General features: G+C 49.0%; 1 protein-coding gene across 1 annotated transcript; it reads left to right on the top strand.

Annotated features, from left to right (window-relative positions):
• LOC8074401 (kafirin PSKR2-like) lies at positions 18,108-18,984 on the top strand. The gene has a single exon (XM_021461157.1). It carries the CDS (start codon positions 18,182-18,184, stop codon positions 18,890-18,892), a length of 711 nt encoding a protein of 236 aa, XP_021316832.1. The 5' UTR covers positions 18,108-18,181; the 3' UTR covers positions 18,893-18,984.

Raw genomic sequence — 21,055 nt, 5'->3', positions numbered from 1 at the left:
GGCCGAACTGATGGCCAAGGAGTGGAAGAAATCCCGCAGCACCACCAAATCTCTTGGTGACCTCGTCGATATGGGGCTTCTGCACAGCCCGGAGCTCGGCGGCTGGAGGGCACCGGAGGGGGAGAGCTACCCCGACCCCCGCGCCGGTGAGATCGTCGTGTTTGAAGATTTCATTAAGAGGGGATTTGGGGTTCCTGTTCATCCTTTTCTTCAAGGTCTTCTTTTGTATTATGAGATCGGGATTTGCAATCTGCACCCGAACTCCATTCTCCTCATTTCCACTTTTATCCATTTGTGCGAGGCCTATGTGGGCATAGAGCCGCACTTGGATCTCTTTCGTTATCTTTTCTGTTTAAGGAAGAAGGGAGCAGTTGGAGGCTCCAAGATTGCAGGTGGAGTATACCTCAATCTCCGGGACGGGATGAAGAACCGGTACCTGAACTGCCCTTGGAATACCTCTCTTACCGAGTGGTATAAGAAATGGTTCTACGTCAGGGAGGAGCCGGGCAGCTCCACGTTCTGTGACATGGGGTACATCCCCGAGAAGAGGGTCAGTTGGACCGACCGCCCAGAATTCGATCGACAGGTAGCAGACCTGATGAAGCTGATCGACTGGTCGCGCTTGGACGGGCTAGGGGTGGTCGGGAACTTTGTTTGCCGCCGAGTGATGCCCTGCCAGAAGAGGGTGCACTCGGCGTATGAGTACGCCGGAAGCCAGGACCCGACCAGGATGAGGCCTGAGGTCCTGGAGAAGGAAGAGGTGCAGCAGTTGTTGTACGAATTGTTCAACTTTACTGATGGGGGCTTCATCCGTGGTAGTGATCGGGTGCAAGCTTTCAAGCTGGGGCAACCAGCCCCTAAGGTAATGTCCTTTACTGACTGACTCCTTAGCCTTCGTTATATCGTCGGATGCTGACTTGTCTGTATTTCTCTTTGTAGATCGGAGATGTAGATAGGTGCACAGTGTATGTGTCACTAGCGCCTGGGATGGAGGATCCCACAAGGGAGGATCCGCCTTTAGAGGACGCTGCACGGTGTGATCGGTACACCAGCAGTGAGGAGGACCAGGCCCGCCCCGTCCCGACCACCGAGGAGAGGGTGGCGGGGAAAAGGCCACTGGCGGCAGATCCTTTGCCGGTACCGACGTTGCCGGCGGAGAGCAGCCAAGCGCCGAAGCGCCGTCGGCTCGTGCGGATCGTTGACGACGACGACGACAACGACGAGGAGGCCGCACCGTCGCTAGTTCGACGACCTCGGAACCGCCCAGATAGTGCGCCGGCCACTACTGATCGGGTGGCCAGCGACCCTCCTGCTCCGCGCGTTGTCGAGATGGGGGCGCAGGTGCCGACTGGCCGGACGAGGAGGAGGTTCACCGCGACCCACCGTCGATCGGACCTGTAAGTGTTCGACTTACGTATTTTGGCTTTTTTTTTATTGTACTTTTGTTCTTTTAGCGCGGCGTCGGATGTCAACCCCGGCCATGCCGCCGGCCAGGGGGCGGGTGAGCCTGCCTGCGCTGCTGAAGACGCGGCGCCGCAGACCACGGAGCAGCCTGCGGCTGCAGCCGTGCCTGTGAGCACCGAGGAGCCCCCAGCCGCGGCACCGACCACGGCGAGCAGCCCGGCCAGGGCTGAGGAGGCTACAGGGGCACCTCCCCCAGCGAACTCCACAGAAAGGGAGGGGAGAGCCCCGACCCCTCCTCCTGCCGAGGAGAGCGAAGTCCCCACGCCGCCCCGAGCAGGGGACGCTTCGACTGCAGGCTCCCCGGGTCTGGCCCGGGGGCCAGTAATGCCTTCGACTGCTACCGGGGGCAAAACGACGGGTGAGGAGGAAACCCAGGCGGCCTCCGACGATGAGGTGGAGGAGATTGAAGGTCGTCCCCGCGATGGCCGCCAACACGTGTATGTGTGGCGCCAACGCGGGGATCACTTCATCGGGCATGAGGAGCTCGCCGAGACCGAGGAGGCCGCCAGGGTCGAGCGCGCGGCCAAACGCCTCGTCGACGAAGTCAAGGTAAGCGGTTCTTTGCACTGTTGTACATTCTGTACGTTGTCTTGCTTGGTTGTCATATGTTCGTTTTGTAGGGCGCGATGAAAACGGCGAAGTACCGGAAACGGTGCTTCGACCAGATAGAAGGCGTTGTGGCCGAGAACAAGGCCCTAGCCGCGGAGGTGGACCGGCTGCGATCGGAGGTTGGGGAGAAAGTGGCCGAGATGAATGCCCAAGAGGAGCATTGTCTCGAGCTTACCCGTCGCTTGGCCGACCAGTACCGTCAGCGAGAAGGTTAGTCACGCGATCCGAGCACCTTCGTGTAGCTGTGTAGTTCGCTTTGCTGACCAGGTTATGATTCACTTAGACCTGGAGGAGGAGGTGACGCGCCTCCGATAGGAGAAGGAGCAGCTCAGCCAAGAGCTCGCTGGTGCGCTGGAGTCCGGGCGTCGAGCAGGAGAGGAGTTGGGTCGTAAGGACCGGGAGTTATCTGGTAATACGCACCGCCTCGTTATCTGCCGCTTGTCGCCCCCTTTGTTTTTTGATATGTCGAAGATAACGTCCTGCTTGACTTGCAGAGCTCAAGGTGAACGCCAAGAAGCACCTGGATGAGCTGGTCAAGGACTGGGACTCCTGGAAGGTCAACTGTTGTAAGATCTGGAAGGGAGTATCCCCGGTCCTGGATCTGATCAGTCCCGAGCTCCCGGAGAGCCAGCCCCGCGCGCCGAAGTTGACTCCGGTGGAGAAGGCGCAACGGGCGTGGGACTGGCTCCAGCAATTTGTGAAGGACGCTGGGGAGTTCGCTGGTGCGCATGTCCTTAGCATGGTGCGCGCCCATTACCCCCTGGTCGACTTGTCCAGGCTGGAGAAGGGGTACCCCAAGGAGGTCGGCCCGCAGGAGGCGGACGAGCTTCGGGGTGGTCTGCTGGACTTGTCGTCGATGGTGATCGGCGACATCAATCTGTGCGGAACGGCCACTCCCCCCGACCAGCCAGGCTCAGACAGGTCGGCCAGGGAGCTGTCGGGCGCGTCTGTTGCGGGAGATGGGCGGTCGACGCCTGCGGTCTCGACCAGCAAGGCGCCGGTGGGCCCGACCCCTTCGTCCGGGCAGCAGGGCCAAACGGGTGATCAGCCCGAGCAGTTAGGCCGATAGGGTAGTCTGTAGGAATAGACTAGCGTCTGCCCGTCAGGATATTTATTGTAAACTTTGTATATAAAGTTTGTAATAAAGTTTGCTTTGTCATGACTGTTATTTTGAGCGCTGTATAATTATCTGAGTGACGTGTCACCGTATTTGACTTGGTAGTCGCTAAGAGCTTCCGTTGCAGAAGGTTTGCCAAGAGTTCTGCGTGCAACAAAGTATAGGCAAAAAATAGAAAACTTTAATATTGACAATTATAAGATATTTACAAGCGAAAGTTATTAGAACTTATGGGTAAAATCGTCGCAGTTTGTCTATGTGCCAAGAGTTAGGCACGCGTGTCCCGTCTGGGTATGCCAATCTGTAGGACGTGGGTCGTGTGACTTCGGCGACCACGAAGGGTCCTTCCCAGGGAGTGGAGAGCTTGTGCATTCCCTCTTGGCTTGTTCTCCACCTAAGTACCAGGTCGCCGACCACGAAGGAACGGTCCTTGACGTTCCTGTTGTGGTATCGCCTGACTGCCGTGAGATATTTTACTGTTCGGAGACAAGAATTCAAACGCTTTTCCTCCATGCAGTTGATTTCGAGTTCTCTGGCGTTGTCGGCTGTCGCCTGGTCGAAGTGTTCAATCCTAGGAGATCCGAAGGTTATGTCAGACGGCAGGACTGCCTCGGAGCCGTAAACCATGAAGTAGGGAGATACTCCTGTGTTTCGACTGGTCTGAGTACGGAGGCCCCAAACCACGGCAGGTAACTCTTTCATCCATCGACCGGGTGCTCTGTCGTTCTCGTTGTACAGCCTTTTCTTTAGGGCGTCAATGATCATTCCGTTTGCGCGTTCAACTTGACTATTGGCCCGTGGATGAGTCACTGACACATATTTTATGACTATGCCCCTGTCATCGCAGAAGTCCCAAAATGTGGTGCCAGTAAACTGAGTACCCAGGTCGGTGATTATGCTGTTCGGGATGCCGAATCTGTGTATGATTTGATTGAGGAACTCCACAGCCTTCTCGGAGGTTGCTTTGACCAGAGGCATGTATTCGATCCACTTGGAGAACTTGTCGATTAACACGAAAACAAACTTGAAGTTGCCGGGAGCTGGTTTAAATGGCCCGATCATGTCAAGCCCCCAGCAAGCGAAGGGCCAGGACGACGGGATGGTTTGAATTTCGTGAGCGGGTACGTGGGTCCTCTTAGCGAAAAACTGACATCCCTCGCAGTGTCGAACCAGTTTTTCTGCGTCGTTGACCGCGGTTGGCCAATAAAAACCTGCCTGGAAGGCTTTTCCGACCAACGTTCTGGATGCGGTGTGATTGCCGTAGGATCCAGCATGTATGTCTTCTAGGAGCTTGGTACCATCATCCTGGGATATGCACTTGAGCAATACTTCAGAGCTTGCATTTTTTCGCATGAGTTTACCGTCGACCAGGATGTAGTTCTTTAACCGTCGAATGAGGCGCTCGTTCTCTGTTTTGTCCTGAAAGCCTGTCCCGTCCGATATATACTTGATGAACGGTGTACGCCAATCACGACCACCGGTTGTCGGAGTGGCATCGTCTATGAGCATTGCCTCGGTAGGTTGCTTTTCGACCAGGGTGGAGCCTATGCTAGGCTCGTGGATGTCCTGGACGAAAATACCCCGTGGGATCTAGGCCCGAGATGACCCTAACTTCGACAACGCATCTGCTGCCTGGTTCTTATCTCGGACCACGTGGATGTACTCTATGCCGTAGAAGTTGGTTTCCCATTTGCGAATTTCTTTGCAGTAGAGATCCATCTTCTCGTGGGTTGCGTCCCACTCCTTGTTGAGCTGGTTGATAACCAAAGCGGAGTCGCCATAGACATAAAGGCGTTTGACTCCCAGCTCAACGGCGAGCCTTATGCCGTGCAGGCATGCTTCGTATTCGGCGACATTGTTTGACGCTGGAAATAGGATCCTAAGGACGTAACGCAGTTTGTCCTTGTTAGGTGACACGAACAGTATCCCAGCGCCGGCACCGTTGATGTTTAAGGATCCGTCGAAGAACATTGACCAGTGGTCGGAGACATCGGGAACGGGAGGCTCGTTGAGATCCGTCCATTCAGCAATGAAATCGACCAGGGCCTGAGACTTGACTGTGGTGCGGCTCTGGAACTCTAGGGAAAATGGGCATAATTCCATCGCCCATTTCACGATTCTGCCGTTGGCGTCTTTATTGCGCAGAATGTCCCCGAGAGGGAAACTGGTGGTTACCAAGACTCGATGGCCGTCGAAGTAGTGCTTCAGCTTTCTTGATGTTATTAGAATGGCGTATATGAGCTTCTGTATTTGTGGGTACCTGGCCTTGGACTCGTTTAAGACTTCACTTATGAAGTAAACGGGTCTCTGGACTTTATAGGCATGACCTGGTTCATCTCGCTCGACCACTATTGCTGTGGAAACAACCCTGTCGGTTGCAGCAATGTAAAGGAGTAGGTCTTCATCGGGCGGAGGCGCTGTAAGGACAGGTGGTGAAGTGAGGAAAGCCTTAAGCTGAGTGAACGCGGCGTCGGCTTCTTCTGTCCAAGAGAATTTTTCCGACGCTTTCAAGAGTTTGAAGAAAGGGAGGCCTTTTTCTCCTAGCCTTGAGATGAAGCAACTGAGGGCGGCCATACATCCGGTAAGCTTCTGAATATCCTTGACGTTCTTGGGTGGTCGCATGTCGAGTACTGCTTTTACTTTTGAAGGGTTTGGTCGTATGACGTCGCGACTGACAACGTTGCCGAGCAGTAGACCGGAAGGAACACCGAAGATGCACTTTTTGGGGTTGAGCTTCCACTTGTACCTATTAAGCGCCTTGAAAGTTCGGTCTAAGTTGTCGATTAGGGTGCTCGCGTCCCTTGTTTTTACGACCACGTCGTCTACATAGGCCTCGACGAGGTCATCACGAATCTCGTCGTGGAGGCACTGCTGGATGGCCCGTTGATAAGTGGCTCCAGCGTTTTTGAGTCCGAATGACATGGTCGTGTAGCAGTATGCGCCGAAAGGGGTAATGAAAGATGTTTTGATCTGATCGCCTTCCTTTAGCGAAATCTGGTGGTAACCAGAGTAGCAGTCTAGAAAAGAGAGGAGTTCGCATCCGGCCGTTGAGTCGACCACCTCGTCGATGCGAGGGAGACCAAAAGGATCTTTAGGACAGTGTTTATTGAGATCTGTGTAATCAACGCACATTCTCCATTCATTATTCTTTTTGCGTACAAGAACCGGATTGGCGAGCCAATCGGGGTGATACACTTCTTTTATGAATCCGGCTGCTAGAAGCCGTGTTATTTCTGTCCTAATAGCCTCCTTTTTGTCACGAGCGAACCGTCGCAGCTTTTGCTTGATTGGTCTTGCGGTCTTCGAGACGTTTAAGGAGTGCTCGATCAGGTTTCGTGGGACGCCGGGCATGTCTGCGGGTTTCCATGCGAAAACGCTGACGTTGTCCCTTAGAAACCTGACGAGCGCGTCTTCCTATTTTGGATCCAGATTGGCCCCGATGAGGGCCGTCTTCTCGGAGCTGCCGTCGACCAGCTGCACTTCTTTGTACTCCTTGGATTTTGAATTCTTCCTGGCTGTCTCTTGTTCGGGCAATCGGAGCTGGTCGGGAGGTAGCTGCGCGGCTTGGGTTGCTGTTTCTGCCATGCGGATTGAGAGGTCGATTGCTTCGGTGATCTTGAAGCTCTCTTCTTCGCAGGTATACGCGGTGTAGACATTGCCTCTGACGGTTAGGACACCCTTCTCCGTAGGCATCTTAAGGACCAGGTATGAGTAGTGCGGGACTGCCATGAACTTTGTCAGCGATGGTCGGCCCAGTATAGCGTGGTAGGTCCCGTCGAAGTCCGTGACCACGAAGTTGATGAACTCCGTCCGAAAGTGTTCGGGTGTGCCGAATTGGACAGGCAATGTTATCTGTCTGAGGGGCACTGAACTCTGACCTGGCAAAACCCCCCAGAATTGGGCATCGTAAGGTTTTAGTTGTGCCGGAGATATCTTGAGAGCGGGCAGGCTGTTGCGGAAGAGGATGTCGATGGAGCTTCCTCCGTCCACGAGCACGCGCTCGAATCTGATGCTGTTGATGCAAGGGTCCAGGATCAGAGGGAAACGACCTGGCTCTGGGATGGCGGCCCACTGGTCCTTCCTGCTGAATGAGATCTCTCTGTGCGACCACGTTGGAAATTTCGGGTCTGCGATCAGCCCGTCCGTGCTGTCTATGTTGAGGCAGGCTCTCTTCAATAGCTTTCTTTCCCGCTTAGATTCGATGGAGACCTTGCCCCCGAAGATGGAGTGGACCACGTCAGTGGGGCTGACGTATTGGTGTCGGAGGTCCCTATCTTGGTCCTCATCCTCGTCTTCGTGGTCGTGCCCGTCTCGCTTGCCGTTTTTCTTAGCGGAGTCGTCTTGGGCGGCCCGCCGTGTATAGATGCTTTTGAGGATGCGGCATTCCTCCATGGTATGATTAGACTTTGGATGTAGTTAGCACGGTCCCTTCAACGTTTTGTTGTAGTCTTCTTGGTAGTCCCGCCGCCCGTTGGGGCGCTTGACCGTATTTACTTCGTGGTCGTAGTCGTGGGGGCGCTTTCCTCTGAAATCGTCGCGGTTGTCGCGCCGCCGATCCCAACCTTCTCTGTGATCGCGGTTGTCGGGGCGGCGGTGGTTCCTGTTGTCGTAGCGACCGCGACCGTCGTCTCGCCGGGGAGGCGGGTCGGGACCTCTCGCATCGTCTCGGATTAGTTTTTCTGCGTCGTCAGCATCGGCGTAATTTTTGGCCGTGGCGAGGAGCTCCGCCACCGTTGTTGGCCGTTTACGCAACAGCTTGTTCCTCAGCGCTTCATGGAAACGCAGGCCCTTGATGAAGGCAGAGATGGCCTCGTCGTGGGAAATCTTTGGGATCTTAAGGCGCATATCCGAGAATCGTCGGATGTAGTCGCGCAGAGGTTCGTTCTTCCTGTCCCTTATCCTTTCGAGGTCATACTTGTTTCCAGGCTGCTCGCATGTGGCGATGAAGTTGTCGATGAAAGCCTGGCGTAGCTCTTCCCAAGAGTCGAAGGAGTCCTCGGGCAAGCCAAGGAGCCACTGATGACCAGCCTGGTCGAGGACTACGGGGAAGTAGTTGGCCATGACGTGCTCATCTCCCGCTGCTGATCGGACGGCGATTTCATAGAGAGTGATCCAGTTCTCTGGATTTTCCTTGCCATCGTATTTTTTAAGTTTTTCGAGCTTGAAATTGCGGGGCCACACGACCTGGCGGAGGTGTGAGAAGAATTGTCTTAGGCCCGGGGGGCCGTGTGGTGCATCGTACTCAATACGGCGCAGGTTTTCGTGGACTGCTCTTTCTGTGGCACGCCTGTTAATGCGGTCCCGGGCATCTTTGGGAGGAATGTTGTGCCGGAGATCCCTGTGTTGGTTTACTTCTTGACTGCGTCTGCGGTTCTGCTCACGGTGACCGTCAGTGTCCCGACCACCATCGTCGCGCCGTGAATCTTTTCGATGGTTGTCGGGAGAGCGGCTACGGCGACGCCTGCTGGGAGGTGGTGAGGTCCGGCTACGATTAGTCTGGTCGGAGGTGGCTTCTGTGTAAGAGACGTCCTGGACTCTCTTGAGCAGAGTGGCTGTCTGTCCCATTGCGGCGATCATGTGTGCTCGGATGCTGGTCCGGACTCCTTGGCACTCAGGGGTATCAGGGAGCCGATCTAGATTAGCCATGGCGACAGCCACGTTGGCGATTGGCGTCTTGTAGACTGGCTGGTCCCCGACCATGTCAAAAGCGTCGTTGAGATTATGCGGTGGAATTTGTTGTTGCTCGTCCGCACGTCGTCGGGCGCGATCGGCGTTGCGCTGCTCGCGGAGTTGCCTCTGCTCATCCGTTTCTCCATCGACGACCGGTTCGTCGGCGCTGACGTTGAAGACAATATCTCCTCGCCGAGGGGGGAATACCGGGAAACGAGGGAAATCCGGAGGGTGCGAAGGCAAATCCAGGTCGTAGTCCTCGTCTTCGGTGTTTATAACTTCGGTGGTGACGGAACCGGTGCTCGAGTTCGTGCTGGAAGCCTGGCCGTCCCGTAGTTCTCGGATTGCCACCACGTTGACGTAGTGACGACCGTTCCTTTTCGGCGGCCAACCCGCCTTGCTGAAAACGGATTGGATGTGCCGTGAGTAAAGAGAGGCTGAGTTGTTCAGGCCGCAAGGATGATCTCCCTTCTTGAGCTTGACGGATCGTCCTGAGGGGGTTGAGGTTATCGTCAGAGACGTTCCCAGCCGTTCGTGTGTAACGACACGAGTTGGCCGGCGGGATTTGAAAAAATCCGTTGGAGCAGCTTGATCAGGCTGACGTAGGACTCCGTCTACTAGTTGGGAGGCTTCAAGTAGCTTGGAGTCAGCGCGATCAAGCGCTTGGAGAAGGTCCGAGCAGTCAATCTTCTTTCCCTTGTAGAGCGGGAACGGTGGTCGGGCGCTCGGTGCCGCCACGCGAGTGGTCGGAGACGGCGTGATCTCAGATCGGATCTGAGTTTCTTTCGAAACCGTGGTCGTGAGGCCGCCGCTGCACGTCGTCCACGTGATCTGGCTGACGGTGAACGTGAGGCCTTCAGGCACGGTCGCGGAAGCTGGGATCGTAACCATCTTGTTCGCCGGAGAAGTTGCACGCACACCCCCTACCTGGCGCGCCACTGTCGACGAAAGCTAGTCGGCAGTCTACCTTGGGGTATACCCACGGTAGTAGTTTATCGGTAGACGGTGCGCAAACTACGAACTTGATGGTGACGCAAGACACGGACAAGCTTTTTATCCAGGTTCGGCCGCCGAGTTGGCGTAATACCTACGTCCTGCGTCTGGTCGTATTGATTTGTGTTGAGAGAATATGATGTCCTAGGGGGGTCCCTTGCCTCTCCTTATATAGTCCGGAGGACAGGGTTACAGATCTGGAAACTAATCCTAGTCGGTTACAATTGCCATAGATAGTTTGATATCAATTTCTATTCTAACCGACTAGAATCCTTCTTGATCTCCACGTCTTGTTTCCTTGCGCGAAACTCCAAGCTGTCGGACCAAACCTTGAGCTTGTCTTGTAATGGGCCAAGCCTTCTGGCCCAAGTCTAGCCGTAAGGGTATAGGGGTTTATACCCCCACAGCTGGTGCTTCACCCTGCGGCTCTTCCTCATCAGCGAAGAACTGATTCATAACACTTCTTCTGTACCTGTGCTTCTTGACGAGGAACCGTCTATGCCTCATGTACACCATCTTGTGATATCCCTGGAGATAAGTGTAGTAGGTCCCGTCGATGCACACTACGCAGCCGGTCTTCCCTTTGATCTGCCCTGATAGTGAGAAGAGACCGGGGTAATCGGTGATGCTGACAATGATGATGGCTTTTAGGGTAAACTTCTCTTTGCGGGATGCATCAATCATCTCTACCCCAACATCAAATAACTCCTGCATTTCCTCCATCAACGGCTCTAGGAAGACATCGATATCGTTACCAGGCTGCTTCGGTCCTGAGATAAGCATGGTCAGCATAAGATACCTTCGCCTTTGACACAGATGGGAAGGTAGGTTGTAGACGGTGAGTACAACCGGCCAGGTGCTGTGCGAGCTGCTAAGCTCACCAAAAGGGTTCATCCCATCAGTACTCAGCGCGAGCCGAACGTTCCTAGGATCCTTACCAAATTCCGGGTATGCCTTGTCAAAATCTTTCCACTGTTGGCCATTGGATGGGTGCCGCAGCATGCCATCATCCTTCTTGCGGTCAGCTGATGCATGCCAGGACATGAGCTTGGCATCCTCTGGGTTCCCGAATAGTGCACGCAAGCGGTCGGTCACAGGCAGGTACCACAACGATAGTGCTGGACTTTTCCTCCGCGTGTAACCCTCTTCTTCCTCATCTTGCTGAGATGAGATGCGATTGGCGGCGGCACTGCTATTCTTGGCTCCCTTCTTCCTCTTCGGACGACCCCGTAAGGCCACATCGTCGTCTTCGTCCACACGACATCCAGCATTCCTCTTGTAGCGACTGGCGCCGCAGTGCGGACAACTCGTCATATTCTCATACTCCTTGCCTCGATACAGGATGCAGTGGTTGGGGCAGGCATCAAACTTTCTAAGTTTCATCGCAACTGGACGAATCAACTTCTTCGCATGATAGGTATTTGCGGGGACCTTGTTACCCGTCGGGTACGTGGTAGCAAGGTAACTTAACAGCTCATTGAAGCTAGTATCAGACCAGCCATGCCGGGCCTTCATCATCAACATGTGGAGGTTGAACCGGAGCACCGTACACTCCTTTGGACAATTACCGCCGTCCTTATACAGTGGATCAAGTGCAGTCTGCTTCATCTCCCTAAAATTTTCCAACCACTTAGGGGAGCCATACACAACGTCGTCTTCATCGATGTGGCTGACTAAACCCTCGATCACCTCGATATCCTCCGGTTCCTGCATGGTAGCCGCCTCGCCATCTGCAACAACATCTGCCATCTCCCCGAGTATATCCTCCACTCTGTCTGAATCAATGTTGTCGTTGTTGCCAAAGGTTGGCCCTGCAGTCGTTGGAGATGAGATGGGCGCTCTAGGTTCTTGGTTCATGGTCGTCGACGTCGAGCTCAAACCGGATGCATCACCACTGGGGTCCACTCTTTCACCGTGATGAGTCCAGACTGTGTAACCCTCCATGAAACCAAACCGAATCAAGTGAGACTGCACCGTACCTTCTTTCGTGAAGGCTGTGAGGTTCTTGCAGTGAGAACATGGACATATGGTTGTCGTCCGCTTCGATCTCTCACGGTGAGCTTTCGCCGTGGCAATAAACTTCCTCACTTCGACAAGGTACCGCGGGTCAAGCACCCGATTCATCCCATACATCCATTCCGACCTATCCATCTCGTGCCTGCGAACCGTTACACATCGAACAAAGAAGGTTTCATATGGATCCATTAAGAATCTAGAAAAAAAATATAGCTTTCCTGTGGCCGGGCCTATACGCGTGCGGTTGAATAACCGTGGCGGGCAAAAACTGTGCCCGTCACGGAGGTGGAAATGGTCTCGTTGCGGTTAATCAATCCTGTAGTAGTGTGTGCCACCGCCTTGATCAAAGTTTCTTTGTCGGCCTTTGATAGCAACTTTTCCTTCCAACCCTGTATCCGTTTCCAAACACACTTGCTTTTGATCTCCCCATATATACTGGCAAACCCAAGTACCTTTCATTCATTGACTCTTGTGCAAGATCAAGAATTTCCATGAATCTCCATTTTGCCTGTGGCTGGGTGTTCTTACTAAACACAATAGAGGATTTCTCTTTGTTAATTTTCTGCCCCGAGCATATCTCATAAATTTGTAGAACATGTCGCAGATGTGCTGCATTCCCATCATTTGCTTTTAAGAGAAGCAACGAATCATCTGCAAACAAAAGGTGAGTTATGCTAGGAGCTCCAGAACATATCGAGACCCCCTGACTTCTTCCATTCATCTCGGCATCATTTAGCAAGGATGAAAAAACCTTCCGCACACAGCAAGAATAAATACGGGGAAATTGGATCCCCCTGCCTAGACCCTCTAGAATAAATGATTTGTTCAGTCAAACCACTATTCACCTGTATGCGATAAGTGACTGTTGTAATACATGTCATAATCAGTATTATCCATCTTTCATGAAAACCCAGCCTCTTCTCATAATCTTCTCTATAAAAGGCCACTCCACTCTATCATAAGCCTTACTCATATCCAATTTCAGCGCAGCATATACCCTTCCTCTCCACTTCTTTTATTTTGCATGAATGGTTCATCTCATCGGCTATAGTGCAAAATAACTTGCATGCGTGCATTTATAGGACTGAGTGTGTGCTCGTGTATGTGAGCGTCTGCCGCAAAGAAAAGTAGCACCATATGTGGCTAAGGTTACACACGAGTAAAGGTAAACGGATTGTGCCATATTGTCACCCATGTATTTGGAAAATGCCAAGAGGATCATTGTATTTTGTGGAGATTGTCTTGCCGACATATAAAGTATAACCCAACAAAGTTACATTGTCTTGCCGACGTATAAAGTATATAACCCAACAAAGTGGCCACTAAATATCAAAACCAACTAGATACCACGTCATCTCTAGATTATCTTACTATTTTTTTTGGCAAAAATCCAAAATAAGTCTTGTTGGAAAATGAAAACAAACTATTCATTCTAAACGAAAATATGAAAAAAAAAGTAAATGGAAAATTTAAAAACTAAACAAAAATATGAAAAAAAAAACATGTCGGTAGTTCTTACCGTCTCTACGACATTGGTTATTGGCCTTAATAATATTAACTTTTCTCACCCATATATATAGCTAAGGCCCCCAAAATGTCGGGATGGGCGCTGCATAGTGGTACAAGAGCGAAAGATACGTAGACAACATGCACAGGTGCTGGCCGAGTGGTTTCGTCAGCTCCATCTCCAGCTCCTGCCTTGCCTCTGCCCACTCCTGGTCGACGCTTTCCTGCCATTCTTTGGGATCCGAGAAGAGCATGTCCTCGTGGATCATCACGCAGCCGTCGTTCTCGATCACGTCGCCGACCCAGGCCCGGAACTCGTCGAACTCGTCGTACGCGACCTGCAAGCAGCCGATGACGGTGCAGATGGTGTCCTTGGCCTCGGCGACCTCCTCCTGCGTGTAGTCCTCCAGCGTAGGCACGCGGTAGTCCTCCTTGTCCTGCGCCATCACCCACCGGAGAAACTCCACCGGCATCTCCGCCATCTTTACCATCGCCACGGCGGCTCCATCGTCGTCTGTAGCCGCCGCTCCGGCCATCGCGTCAGCAGCTGCCATCCGGCGTACGTGCCCGATCGATAGAATTGCCGCGATGCTTCTTGTTGCTTTTGGCAAGGGAGAACGTGTACTGCAACTAGCTATATGGCTGCTGAAAACTAGCTTCCTATCTTGCGGTTGTAAATTAATCCCACGGCGTGCATCGTCTGGTTATATACTACTCCTAAGGATTTGCATAGTTCGAGTTGATCGTCTAGCTAATCCGGTTAGAATCCACGGAGTCTGCTCTTCCTTTTCGGAATCGATCGATCAGTTGTCTCGAGCAGCCGAGCTGGAGTCCTCGTTGATCAGGGATTGGACATGGGAACGGGAACCAGTAGGTAAAGAACTACGGTTTATACTTTATACTCTGTGTTACACTGTTACATTTACATCAAAAACCACTACAAATTTGGACGAAGGTGGTATACATCTGCGTGTACGTCGAGGACACGATGACGCTGGTCACCCAGATGGGGCAGCAGGCGCAGCAGGAAGGCTAGCGCGATGCAGGCCGTGGCGATGCCGAAGCCGAGGCCCCCAGCTAACGTTGCACACGATGAGGAGACCGGCCGGACACGATGGGGCCGAAGTCGACGCAGAGGTAGAACCAGCTGAAGAAAGATGGGCGTGAGGTATATATAGGCTTATAGCTGGTGCCGTACCACGTGGTGAGGAGGCATGCATGCACTGCCATGGTTGCTGCCATGGAGGACGGTCTCCATGTATACCACCAGATTCGTCGAGATGCCATTGAACGTTGTGCTCTTGATAGTGCAATTTTTGTTGTCAAGATTTATTTAAAACATTTTTCAAAGTTACACAAGCTTTTGATTTTAGACAAAAAATAAAGTGAATTCTAATCCAGAAAAGGGAGTGTGTGGGAGTGGCCAAAGATAGTAATAAGCATTCCAATTTCTTATATTATATGTGTGTGCATGCATTTTATACGTACTGGGACTTCAATTCACTACCGGAATTTGGCTCTTTTCCGAGTGTTTTGTTTATACTCGGCAAAGAAGCCTCTTTGTTGAGTGTTTTTTTTTTAACACTAGGCAAAGACTTTCTTTGCCGAGTGTTCTTTTACACTCGGCAAAGAAGCCTCTTTGTCAAGTGTTTTTTTTTCTAACACTTGGTGAAGACCTTCTTTGCCGAGTGTAAAAAAAAATACTCGGTAAAGAAAATTTCAAATCGAATTTTGAAGCCCTAAACGAATTTAAATCAAAAAGTTTTCAATTACAAAGTTGTATAACTTCTCAAGATCTACAACCTTTATTTTTCTCATTTTATCATTTGACAAAGTGAAAAAAATAAATTTATTCACAAATTTTACATATCTTTCTTATAGTTTATGAAACTGCAAGAGAGATATATAAGTTTTGTGAAAAATGTTAGAATCACCATGTTGGTTGAACAAATGATCAAACAACTATAATAAACATTGTAGATCTTAAGAAGTTATGAAATTTTGTAGTTGACAACTTTTCCATTTGAGTTCATCTTCTCATGCAAAACTATGTATTTATTTAAAAATTTTAAAATTCAAATTTTTGAAATGACCTCAGATGGGAAAACTCTCTAAATAAACTTTGTAGATATCGGCAAGTTATGAAACTTTGTAGTTATCAACTTTTTCATTTGAGTTCATCTTGTCATGCAAAACTGCGTCTTTATTTGAAAATTGAAAATTTGAATTTTTCAAATGACCTCGGATGAAAAAACTCCCTAAGTAACCTTTGTAGATATCAAAAAGTTATGAAACTTTGTAGTTGACAAATTTTTCATTTGAAAACATCTTATCATGCAAAAACTACGTTTGAATTTCTCAAATTTGAAATTCAAATTTTGTAAACGATCTCGGATGGAGAAACTCCCTAAATAAAAATTATAGATCTCTAAAAGTTATAAAACTTTATAGTTGACTTGACAACTTTTTGATTTCAAATTGTTTAGAGTCTCAAACCATCAATCTACATATAATTTGGTAATATACGAGGAACCGAAATACAATATAGACACTGCACTATAGCCGGTGGAGGTCTCCTCAAATTTAAAAAGAAGTTACTGTATATACTTCAACCATGATGAGTACGATCTACAATGCTACAACAAAGTCCGTTGATAAAGGCATTGTGTAATATCCCGAATTTTTCAAAACAAAATTAATAAGTTGACCGAACGGACACTATGAGATGATCAAATTTTGAGTATTTGAACCGGGAATCTTATGGACGATCGGACACCGTGCGTGGTTGTGTGGATCTCGTCGAAGCGAATTCATTTTACTACTAACATGTTTTGTCTGGAGGTTGGATGAATTTAGGAGGAACCACCGTTAAATTTAGATCATAAAAAGAAAGGCATCCTTGCTTCTGTATCTCAGTTGCTACTTTAGTTATTGTTTTCCCGTGAGTTGCTTTCATCTAATCTTGGTGCTGCTAAGTACGTGAAGCTGCTGGGAAGTAGCAAGGCTAGCTAGCTACTGCTGGCGCGTAGATCCTGGGAGGCCACTGTCGTCGCGGAGGCAAAGGGAAATAGCAGAAAGAGAATACCAAGAAGACACCATCGCATAGAAGAAGTGTAGCTGTGTTTTACGTTTTCAATTCTAGTGTATGACTTGTGGGCCCAAGGCCAACTCTGTATCTGGCACATAAGTGCCCAACCCGTGGAGGGGAACAATCATCCAGACATTGAAAAATAGAACACGCAAGGCAGAGGAAGATTCCTCGCCGGCGTTCCTCGCCCGATCTGTATCTCTTAATCGCTCACGTCGACGGCGTAAGCGTTGGCGGCGAGGGGTGTGACAGGCAAGAAAGAGGAGGAATAGAAAACGTTAGACTAATGGGGATCTATTTTCGAGGTATTCAGAGACAGAATTGGTCCTGGATTTCTAAACCAAATTATAGAAAATTTTCTGTACATGTCTGACATGTATTTATTTGCTGAATTTGGATAACAGAATTGAGAGTTATGGTCAAAGCAGCGAGGAACTCAAATTTTATTGGGTCTTCTAAAAATATGAGAATTCACATATTAGGGTTCGACTGAGAGGTTTAATTGAGTTTCTAAGGCAGTTTGCTCCTCAGGTTTGGGAAGCGCTGTTACCGAGGGTGGCAAGAATGCTGGATTCTCGCCAAACTTAACAAGCCCTTAAGGAAAGTGCATGAGGAACCTATGGATGGGCTTATGCCTATTGTTGAGTTTTCAATTGATTTAGTTGTTTCACGTGTGCTATGTAATTCAAGTTTCGATTGTTCCTTTAAATTCAATTCCTGTTCCGGTGGATCCACATGTGCAATTTGCTTTTTATATTCAAGTTCAAGTTTCTTGATTTCTTTTACATTCAATTCTGGTGCCTGTTTATCCGGAGGTGCAATTTGGTTCTTATGTTGGCCCCACTTGCTTGGCTTTACCGGTAAATGCTAAGGTTTCAAGTTAATCTATTTCACACATAAACTATTGTCTATGGATATTCTGATATTTTGTTCATGGACAACGTTGAATTTCTTCTTTCGGTTCTAATTGCACTTACCAAGTGTTTTTACTCACCCTTGTGTTTATTTGGTTTTTAGGTACCAAATGACAACAGCATGCATGGGAACCGGGAGTAGCACCTTCATGATACAAACACCTAGTTTACATATGTTTAGCTTAACAAGAGGTTGCTTAATGGTTGGTTAGGATGCTTAACAAGATATTGTTGGGTGATTATATCGTCATTGTAACGTGATTTACCTGTTTAGATGCCCAAAATACTAGGGAAACTCTGCCAAAATTTTAAATGATTTGCAAACATAATAAAATTTAGATGTTGTTGGAAGCCTTCGGCGGTAGTGTTCCTATCCAGGGCATTACACTTTGATTCACATGAGCAAGTCATAACTTTACATGCTTATCATGTTTATAAAGTAGAACAAATATGATGCAGCTAAGGCTTTGTCATGCATAAAAGTGAAGTCATCATGTATGTCATTCCTCATGTATCTAGAGAACTCCTATAGAAAAGGGCACTTTTTCACAGCACATAGTCGACACTATCTTGCCAACACATACCATATAATCCAACAAAATAGATAACTAAGCACCGAAGTTGACTAGGTGCCATGTCATTTGAAGCTCATCCATTTTTTTAGTAAACTCCGAGATCTGAATAGATATGCATTAACTCTCACTTGTATAAATAGGCCCAAATCCATATCTAATCCACCACCCATATCATTGAGAGCAATCAGAAACAAGCCAAGTGAAACGCACTAGCAACATCATAGAAACAATGGCTCCCAAGATATTTGCCCTCCTTGCACTCCTTGCTCTCCTAGTGAGTGCTACAAGTGCGTTCATCATTCCGCAGTGCTCACCGGTTACTGCTGCGGGGTATGAACACCCAATTGTGCAGGCCTATCGGCAACAACAGGTGCTCACGGCGAGCATCTTACAACAACCAATTGTCCAATTGCAACAGCAATCCTCGGCTCAACTACTAGTACAGACCATTGTAGCGCAACTACAACAACAACAGTTCCTACCAGCGTTTAGTCAACTAGCTATTCCAAACCCTACCGCCTACTTGCAGCTGCAACAACTACTTCCTACAAACCCATTGGCTGCGTCGAATGCCATTGCATACCTACCACAACAACAACAGTTACAACAGATCCTGCCAGCGCTCAGTCAACTAGTCGTGGCAAACCCTGCCGCCTACTTACAACAGCAACAGCTACTTCCATTCAACCAACTAGCTGTGCCGAACACCGCTGCATACCTGCAACAGCCACAACCGCTTCCATTTGCCCAGTCGGCTGTTGCAACCGCTGCCACCTACCACCAGCAACAGCAGCTGCTACCGGTTAACCCATTGGCACTGGCTAACCCATTGGCTGCCGCCTTCCTGCAGCAACAACAATTGCTGCCATTCAACCAGATGTCTTTTAAGAACCCTTCCTTGTTGTGGCAGCAACCCATCGTTGGAGGTGCCATCTTCTAGAATACAAAAGAGTTGTACTTGATAACAATATTCTTGTATCAGCGTGTGCAACTTCTCGGAAATAATCAATACATTGATTGAGATTTATCTGAGTCTATTCCATAATTTTCTTCTTTGTATATAATCAATTAAAAATGAACCATAATTACAGCCAAATGCTTTATTAATACGTACACAATACGACATTACATTGTCAATATCAAGATGTGCCAGCCAAACCTTGAATGTTCTCATTTGGTTCTGTGCGTGGGTGTTTGTGAGATATATAGATGTGACTGTATGTGCATGGAGTTGAGTACTTGCATCTATAGTATCTTGTTTTAAGAAAATCATGGCCACATATGCTTTGACCATTATCTTTGAAGTCAGATACATGTACACAAAGGAAAGCATAATAGAAATTCATGAGTAAACATATATATGCGTGCAAAGTTGATATGCAAAGTCATACCTCTTAATTATTGTTTCTAGTAAATATTTGGTGCATATGTTTTTATCTTGGAGCAAAATTGTGCAAGACGCCATAATATTGTAGAAAAATAAGGAAATAATTGGAGCCCACGAACTTGACAAGGCCAAGGGCACTAAATACACTACACCTTATCATTAACAATTAGCAACAAAGTATTAAACTTGATGCCAAAATAATTTATCATGAACGTGAAGTTTAATATCCCACGAATATGCCAGAGACAATTTTACAGAGGGACACCAAACCTGCGTCAAATTGACTGCTCAACACTGTAGCTCACATTTTTGCTAGGTAGCATTATGAAAGATGGGATCTTTTCTGATGGACACCGTACCCAGTAAAATATGATTTAGAGTGGAGCTATCAAAACCCAAAAGTAATGTCCTGAGATTAAAGTACCAACCATCCACCGCTGTTCTACAGAGAGAACCCGCATAGAGTGCCACTATGAAACCTAGATTAGTTCAATGGATTGCAGTTTGCATCTTGGTGTTTGTTGGTATTTCTTATGCACAGTTAAAATATGAAGGATTCTGCAAGCGCGCAGAAAACCATTGTAGCATTTTACTAGGAGTATTCCAGGTATCGTTATTTATATCTTACCACTGGGAAACAATGAATAAAGATATTGATAGTTCACCATCATGTATCTACTAACTAATACACCAACTAGACTTAAGTAGGGGTAAGTAACCGATGATAGGAATTATGCATATATGACACACACCCGAGAATTCTTATGATAAAAGAGTAGATAGCTAAAGTGATAGAACAACGGGAGAGTTTAAGGTTCCCAAATACTTCTCTATTACTAGGGTTCTATAATAACTAATTCATGGTAGGTAAAGCAATCACACAATAACACTTCGGGACATCAGAGCACTTAGCCACAGACAGATGAGAAGGGGGCTAGGATGATCTGACTACGGTCCTACAACACCAATCCAAATGTGGTGGAATACGTTGGCCGTCAGGGCTGTCACCACCTGGGGCTACCACAACTATCCGTAGAACTGGGTGCAATCTCAGGTAACCTATAGTCTAGACACCATGTCTCTACTACAAACTACTACTCTAGTCACAATTAATAATTAGAGCACCCGATGCGAGCGGAGATCCTATGCTAAAGTATAACAACTATACTAACCAATCAAATGTAATGCATAAAAGTAAATAGAGAAGAAAAAATATATTAAAGCAAGGATACAAAGATATACCAGAACTCTGATGACTCCTCCGAAGACTCCTCCAGAACCCGGGCGTAGCGCCGCTCTCGCTAACTCTCAACTAGAACTAATCTACTACATTGGAAAGTCTAGCCCTAATTCTCTAGAGGTGAGAGGTCATCCATTCGAGGGACGCCTCTACATCTCCATAATGTGGTGCCCTCAGGGAGGGGGGTCTGCCACTTTATTTATATCCCGGTTGGATCGACGTGCGCCGCAGGATCAAACCGATTTAACCAAAGGCCAAGATGACTCATCGTAGGCCCTGGAGGAAGCTTCCAGAAGGGGGGCCGAAACCCTTGTAGAGGGCACCGGCCGGCGCTAGGGTGGGGCCGGCCGGCCCCACCTGGCGGCCTCTGCCCCCCTGGCTCTTTGGGTGTCTTCCAGAGTCTTCCCACGTCCCGTTTGCGATGTTGCCGTGGTGGATAAGTTTCGTGTTTATTTTGCACTAGAATCCCTCTTTTC

Source organism: Sorghum bicolor, chromosome 5 (genome assembly GCF_000003195.3).
Source record: "Sorghum bicolor cultivar BTx623 chromosome 5, Sorghum_bicolor_NCBIv3, whole genome shotgun sequence".
In the NCBI taxonomy this organism is placed as follows: domain Eukaryota; kingdom Viridiplantae; phylum Streptophyta; class Magnoliopsida; order Poales; family Poaceae; genus Sorghum; species Sorghum bicolor.
The sequence above is the reverse complement of the archived record's forward strand: the minus strand, read 5'-3'. Positions and strand labels throughout refer to the sequence as shown.

Excerpts from the sequence above, each read along its gene's own strand:
- LOC8074401 (XM_021461157.1), top strand. The coding sequence starts at position 18,182 with ATGGCTCCCAAGATATTTGCCCTCCTTGCACTCCTTGCTCTCCTAGTG.